The sequence below is a fragment of the Etheostoma spectabile genome, chromosome 15, assembly GCF_008692095.1.
Source record: "Etheostoma spectabile isolate EspeVRDwgs_2016 chromosome 15, UIUC_Espe_1.0, whole genome shotgun sequence".
Lineage (NCBI taxonomy): Eukaryota > Metazoa > Chordata > Actinopteri > Perciformes > Percidae > Etheostoma > Etheostoma spectabile.
This window is the reverse complement of record NC_045747.1, coordinates 32,323,158-32,330,983: the sequence shown is the minus strand read 5'-3', so window position 1 is coordinate 32,330,983 and position 7,826 is coordinate 32,323,158. Positions and strand designations below refer to the sequence as shown.

Sequence of the window (7,826 nt, the reverse complement as noted above, 5' to 3'; positions counted from 1 at the left end):
GGGGGGGGGGGGGGTCAAGGGCACATGAAAGGCTTCTTGTACCTAGCGTTTTTTTTCTCTTTAAAACTCTCAATAGGCAAGTCTGGTTTACCTCCCATGCCTTGTAGGTAAATAGTGCACATAGTTACGATTAGTGTTAATTGATTCAACTTCTAGTGCAACCCTTAATCAAGATATGTTTTGGCATGATGTCTCTCTAGTTAGTAGCAGGGTAAATAAAAAGGGGACTTTGTAGTCAATGGTCACTCAAAGAGACTCAATGGTCGATTGGATTTTTTGTTTTGTTTCGGGTGATGAGACATCACAGGAGCGTGGACTGCAGCTTTCATTGGAAACCAAATGGATTTGTGTAGCTTATATATAACATCTGTGTCATGGGAACCTGATTTTGTTTTTGTTAGACAGTTGATTTTCTTAGCCATTCATAACATAATGCGTCCTCACGAATGTAGGAGACAGTTGACCGCTTTTCCCCCCTTCCTCCGGTTCCTCCTGCGTTGCTGCTGGTTCGGTGGTGGTTGTTTTTTAGGAGAGACCTGCTTGCTGCTGTTTGTCCCCTTACCCCTTCTTTATCCTGGGCATCCTCTTGTCCATCCATTCATCTTTCCATCGATCCATCTTTCTGCTCGAGACGGGTCCTCCCTCTGACTGGATAAATGAGTCCAGAGTTCCTCTAAAAAGCGTCATGCTGCTGGAATTTCCTGCGTTGCTCGATTATATTTTGTTATCAGGTTGAGAAGTACTGTCAGGGCCGGTCGGTGGGTCGATTGGTTGGAGGACGATTATCATCCTGCGGGTTGTTTCTCTGTTTTTCTATTTCCGATTGTAAAGAAAGAATTCTAGTTGCTGGTTTGTACACAGATCTTGTCAGAGGAACCAAGACTGGAAAAGAAAAGAATGAGATCACGTTAGAACCAAAACCAGTAAATTGTGTGTCAGCGGGCATACACAAGAAGGAATAAATGAAACACCTTAAAATACATTTTAAATCAACAGTTCAATCCCGTGGCTTGGATGGACATGAAACTCTACAAATGATGACATCACTTTAATCAATCTTGTATAAAGTAGTTTAAAAGTACTTTACCCAAAAAATGACTTTGTTGTAGCAGTGTTGTACTAGACTTGTTTTACCTTTAAAAAGGTTTTCTAATACTTTGTCCACCCCATTTATATACATGACGGGGTAGGAATGTGTCTGTGGAGGTTCTCAAGTCATCCAGGTCATCGATTTTCAAGGAAATTTAAATTCAAAGGCAATTGGACTTAGGTAAATGGGATGTTTTGTCTCACATCGGAGAGAATTTTTCTGCAATTTTCCTAGCTATCCTTTCATACTCCCGTACCTTTCTAAGGTGTTCATACAGTACCGAAATGCTTGGCAAGATGTCTGTAAATGTTCTCAGACATTTAAGTCATAGTTATCCAAGGGAGGTTAAGATAAAGGGCATCTGGACTTGGTTAAAGTTGCTGGAAGATATTCCATGTCTCATACGAGAGACTTCTCCCATAAGAAGAAAATAAAGAAGTAGAAATATTTGTGCGGGTGTACCTAATTGAAAATGGCAAATGACCGTGCCTGGCACTTTACTAAAAGAAATAACTTGACAAACGGGAGCAGGATTAATCCTCTGGGGAACACGAATGTCTGTACAATATGTCATGGCAAAATTACATGACAAAATGTCATGGTAATGTTTTGAATGATTGCTGATATTTCAGTCACAGTGGTGGACGACCGACAGGCACGCCACTGGGTTTACTGATAAAAAAGATGTGCTGAAATATGTCAGAAACCACCATGACAGATGCAACCTATGGGAAGTGTAGTATTGTAAAGTGTGTTGGTTATTTTGTCCCTGAATATGACTCCACTAGAGGTTCCTACAGTGACAAAACAGTCATCTGGGCCACCGGCCCAGCTACTACCATCAATTCTGTCCATTTTTGGACTGAAGTACGGTGTGTCTCCAATTTGGCCGAGCAGTGAATGGCTACTAATGGCCATGCAGCAGCAGGGAGACAGCCGTCTGGCGCTCTGTGTTACTTGCACCATCTTCACGTTGGGTTTCTCTCACTCAGCGGGAAACAGGGAGCAGAAATGGGTCACCGTCGCCGCTGTTGGCTGCCCCGCTTGGCCTGCAAGATCTGGCACTGGGTGCTAATGCCGCCAACATTCTAGAAGTCAAGCCTTGGAAACTACTCTGAGGCTCCAGGGAAGCAGCCTTTTGTTTCATTTGACTCAAACAGGTCGCATGAATGCCCCCCTTCTGCCTCCTGCCCTTCTCAGCTACCCTACTCCCCTGGGCACTGTCCCAGCAGGCCTTAGGCATTGTAACTTCTCAGTTTCTCTCTCTCTCTCTCACATACACAATCCATCTATCTCCCGTGAACACTCCGACTAAATCCTTGGCATTAAACAGTGACCACCCTCTTTTCTTTCCTGCCCCCCTCTCAATCAACCCCTTCTCAAATTCAAGATCACTGGCTATGACATCATGTCTGGTTGCCGGGGGTAACAAGACGGCCAGAACGTGACTTCTGTAAGGGCCAAAACTCGGTCCCTCCGTTCCCTGCGTCTCCCCTGTTGTCCTGCCCCGTTGATATCTCATTTCCCCTTCCCCCCCGTTCGCAGTGTGTCACCTCGGCCACCAGAGGGCACACGGAGCCCACTGTGAGAGCTTCTCCAGCCGGTCTTGTAGTCACCACATACACACTTCTGACATGCTCTTTGTCTCGTGATCTATCATTTATTTTAGTGGATCATCAATCTTGTTGTGTCATTTTCTGAGAAGCCACATGCAAACTATTAATGCTGTGTGTTTTGGTTGGGCCTTGAAAAGTAAAACCATACTTCAGACACTACACACTGAACAATGAGCATAAAAAGACAGACGAGCTGGGCTAAAAGTATGTAGATACTTTTTATAACGTTTGGTGTAGGGCTATTTTTGCCTCTTAGCTACAATGCCACATTCACAGATATTTTAGACCAGTGGTTTCCAAACTTCTTCATGTCAAGGACCTCTAAACTGACACAAACTACACCACAGACCCACTTTTGGTGAGATTTTGTCTGGGGCCCCCATTCGATATTTTTCTTTTTTGCATTTAGATGTTTTATTACAGAAAATGCATGAAACCTATGACCAAAATTAGTCATACATTCTGTCATTGAGTTATGGAATTAAAGTTAAAATAATGATTCCCCTATTTTCTGGGGACCCCCTGGAACTCCCTCAAGGGCCCCACTTTGGGAACCACCGTTTTAGACAATAGTGTGCTTCAAACTTTGTGGCAACAGTTTGGGGAAGACTTGTCCTGTTTTACCATGACAAGGCCGCTGTGGAACTCCGACAGCAAGTTGGCCTTATTATCTAAAATCAGCGCCTGACCTCACTAGTGCTCATGTGGCTAAATACGAGCAAATCCCTGCAGCCAGGTTCAGAAATCTGTTTGAAAGCCTGAAGGCATAAAAGAGGAGCATGGCAGTATGTTGCCCACTGCCATAACCATGAATGTGGAACAAGATGTTGAACAATCACATATGAAATTCGGGTGTCCATCTACTACATCTACATCTAAGTTGTTAAGTCCACTCCGGACCGGAGGGACATGACTAACAAAGAAGGCAGAGCAATGGAGAATGGGGAGAAAAACTGACAGTGAAAAGTAGTAGAGCAGAAGCAGATAAAGATCGGAGTGAGGAAAAGAAGAAGGAAAATAACGGGTGGAGAGGGCAGAACGGATCAGGACTGGGGAAAATGGAAAGGGAGGAAAAGTAAGAGAAAGGAGGGCAGAGAAACAAAAGTTTCAGATGGTTTCCATGTGTTCAGAGCGGGTGTGGTTGGACACTAATGAGAAAAGTACTGGTTGGTAATGGAGGAGGCATATGAGCGAGACATACGAGCGAGGCGCAAGGGAAGGAACAAAGAAGGAGGAAGAGGGAGAAAGTAAAAGGCAAAGAGAGAATATAAATCAGAGGGGAGGGAGGGAGGAGAGTGTAGTAGGACACAGCTGAAAAGAGAGAGAAGTAGAGAAGACAAGAAGAGGGAAAGGAGAGGTAGCAAGACGGGGAAGGAAAAAGGCAGCAAGGTAGAAGGCCTGCTTGCCTGAAGGGTAGGCTCCATATGTGCCAAATAAACATTTGAGTACATATGGTAAACCACACACGTACAGTAAAATACAGATGTACAAATGTACACATTGATGGTGCGCTGTGGTATGGTGTGAGAGGTGAGGTGGAGGAAACCCAGCAGCAGGTTTCAGGGAGGGAGGGACTAAGAAGTATTCTGGCGAACATCCATACAGTTAATACGTTTCCTGAGTTAGACCAGTAATCACAGTCAAAACAGACGAGTTACCTCCTCATTTCTACACATCAGACAAAAGCTGCCATCGTGTACCAGACTCCTACCTGCGTCTGCTGCGGGATGTTCAGAAAGTTGTTGTCCCGTGATCCGATGCCGACAAACCTGTTGGAAGCTGTGGCGCCTGGCGTGGAGTATGCTAGAGAAACCGAAGAGAAAGAAACCAATACATCAGTGCATGCACAAATTCAGCTGGCAGCTTAAAGCAATCAAATGATGGAGCGATGTGTCGTTGACTGTAGCTAACGTTAGCCAAGCTACGGAAAACAGCAGCTTATCTGGACAGATGTCCCGAGGACAAACAATACTGTCGCTCCGACTTTAGCTGTTCATGTACTGTCACCGCTTGAATGCATAGTACTGTGCAAAAGCCTTAGGCAGGTGTGAAAAAATGCTGTAAATTAAGAATACTTTCAAAAATATAGATTGTTTATTTGTATCAATTTTCAAAAGGTAAAGTGAGCAAACAACTAACAAATATCAATATTTGGTGTTATTGCCCTTTGCCTTCAAACCAGCATCAATTCTTATAGGTACATCAATTCTTATAGGTTCACTTGCAAAAGGTCAGGCAACGTTGAGGATCGTAGACGCAGTGGTCGGCCAAGGAAACTTGTGCAGCAGATGAAAAACACATCAAGCTTATTTTACTTTGAAATGGGAAGATGTCCAGCAGTGACATCAGCTCAGAACTGGCAGAAACCAGTGGGACCCATGTCCCATCCAACCTATGTTTTTGTGCATAGTTGAGTCACTCGGCCTTGTTTCCATGTAGGAGGTCTGGCTTTTTGGCTGCAACTCTTCCATGAAGACCACTACTGGTCAGACTTCTCCAGACAGTAGATGGGTGCACCTGGGTTTCCATTTTTGACCAGTGCGTCTACGATCCTCAACATTGCCTGACCTTTTGCAATTGTACCTATAAGAATTGATACTGGTTCGAAGGCAAAGGGCAGTAACCCCAAATATTGATAGGAGCTAGATTTTTCTTTTGTTTGCTCACTTTGCATTTTGTAAAATGATAAAAAAATAAAAAATCTATATCTATATATTTGTAAAAGCATTCTTAGTTTACAGCATTTTTAACACCTGCAGACTTTTGCACAGTACTGTATAGAAAGAGCAGGTGAGTGTTGCTAGTACAGTTAAACACTTTTTTGTGTTAATTTAGTTGGAAGCATGTGTAATTAGAATCCTGCAGCCTGCATTAATCGAGCAGCTGCTTCGGTTCAAGATGCTCGTTTAGCGTTAGCATTAGCCTCAGGAAGCTAAACCGCAAAGTCACCAAACAACAAGTCTGTGTGATTTTTTAGTTCCTTAACAGGATTGTCTGATGAGCAGCGTGAGGTACGCTGTGACTTTTGGCTTCCTCTGAGGGCAGGGAGGTGCATTTGTTTTACAGTTTGTGCGTCCTTTCAGGCAGTCACAACACACTTGTAACTCAATCTCATTAAAAAGAAAGAGGCTCCACCTAAGGCAAATCTACACAACATTACATGGCGGTTTGCCACACATCCCTTGTCTTCTGCAGCAGTCAGTATATTTTTATTTGGTTAAATTTATGGTATTACTGATAATCGATTAATCATTGATGTCCCTAGACAGATGGTAACAAAATCTGCCTCACAGCACCGCTAAAGGTCACTAATTGGGCCCTTATATCATGTTTGATTATTCTGTACAAAAAGTTTGAAAACAAGAAAAGACTCAAGAAAGTGAGTGATGCATAAACCCCATTAAACCACAATGTGCCATTTCACACATTTAGACTTTTGTACAAATTACATAAACAGCATATGTGTTAACTAGTGAGCTTCGGAGGTGCTGTTAGGGGGATTTTGTTACCTTGAACAGAGCCAGGCTAGCTGTTTCCACCTTACTTCCAGTCTTTATGCTAAGCTAAGCTAACCACCTGTTGGCTGTAGCTTCATGTTTATCATAGTTACAAGAGTGGTAACTCCTGAAGAAAAATGTCAGATATGTGACAGCATAGAGTACCTACTGGATCACTTTAGTTAAATAACAAAAAAAATCTGATGAATCAAATTTGTACTACAGAAATTAGTGCTATATTTCTTTGAGGTCATCAAAACTCCAGAGAGGTGCCAAAACCTAGTCTGCAAACTTAGATCTCCCGGAGTGATTAAATCCTGTTGATAAACTTGTTGGAAGTGATTGAGCACACCAGAATTTTGACATTGAGGATCAGTCAGGGACATTTAAAACCCACTGGCATCAAAGCCTCTGACAAATTTAGGGCAGTTTGAGGTACCCTACGGACTCCAGCATTTGAATCTCACTAAGGGATTCAGGATGCAGTGTGCAGACTTGTGTTTGTGTGGAGGAAAAGGAGGAAGGACAAGAAGGAAAAAAAGACAGAGAGAAAGATAACTTGGAGATGTATGTGCTTGGACATATACAGTATACATCCATGTGTTTCTAAGAACTTGAATAACATACATAAGACAAAAGACTTAGAGACGCTGACTGGGGGGAAAAAACGCAAACACTAAATTTGAAGGAAAGCTAAAAACAAAAAAATAAAGTGCTCCATCCAGTGCCCCTCCTATCACATGTGAGGAAGACAAATCCCCTCGGTAGGACTGACACACCTTCACCTTAAAAACACACTGCTTAACAATCACCAAAAAAAGCTAGAAGCTAAATTCAGCTCAACCAAAAACAAGTATGACTACTTTTTTGAACCACCAATGTCCCAATTTCTACTGGAATGTTTTGGAGTCCATATAAATTTACTGCCCTAAATTTGTGCTCTTCACAACTACAAGTAAGAATAAATTAATAATCAAAATCTTTTCAAGTTTTTTTATTTTTTATTTATTTTATACAAGGTTTGCTAATGAGTCCATCAGGGGAAGAAATGAGGATTTAGTAGAAGAACTGGGTTGGTGATGCAACTTCCACACCAGACAATGCCGAATGGGCTCAACGTGAAGAGCCACTCAAACTGATGGGGCCTAATAAAGAACCCTGATGAGCACCACGGGAATCCATTATGAAATGTACGTCTAACCAGACCTCTGGTGACCTTGATCTACTCTGAGCTCCACAGAGCTCCTGTGCTGGCTTCCACAGTCTTCCAAGGGTTAAGGGAGGTGAAGTGTTGTATACACAGGAACAATGATGGCACGAAGTTGGAGAAAGAACAATGGCAGGGGTCTTTTCACTGGAGAGGGTTGGGATTTTCAGATTTTTGTTGTTGGTTTGGTTTTGAGAGCGGTCTCTGCGGGGTCACTTACACGGAGATGCGGGCGAGGAGAGTCCGCCGTCAGGGGGCGTGCTGTTGGGTTTAGAGTCGGGCATAGGGAGGGGCACTGGGCGGGCCACTGGGGGAGGTGGAGGCAGCAAGAAGGAGCCTGGCATTTTGCTCTGGCCGCTCCCGTTTGGCTGCAGACAACACAAATAGGGTCAAGAGGGCGACATGCGACAATCCGC

The 7,826-nt window shown here is 43.3% G+C and overlaps 1 protein-coding gene and 1 long non-coding RNA gene across 2 annotated transcripts in view; one reads left to right on the top strand and one right to left on the bottom strand.

The window, feature by feature from the left end:
* Positions 1–48: 48 nt before the first annotated feature.
* nfixb (nuclear factor I/Xb) overlaps positions 49–7,826 on the bottom strand; it is a 144,236-nt gene continuing 136,458 nt past the window's right edge. The window contains 3 exon segments of the mRNA XM_032538004.1: positions 49–882; positions 4,418–4,509; positions 7,631–7,778. Coding sequence (XP_032393895.1) covers positions 868–882; positions 4,418–4,509; positions 7,631–7,778 — 255 coding nt within the window. The 3' untranslated portion in view covers positions 49–867.
* Positions 5,585–7,826, top strand: part of LOC116703338 (uncharacterized) — a 17,297-nt gene continuing 15,055 nt past the window's right edge. Inside the window, exon 1 of the long non-coding RNA XR_004335403.1 lies at positions 5,585–5,597. This is a non-coding gene — a long non-coding RNA (uncharacterized LOC116703338). The remainder of the gene's footprint in view (positions 5,598–7,826) is intronic.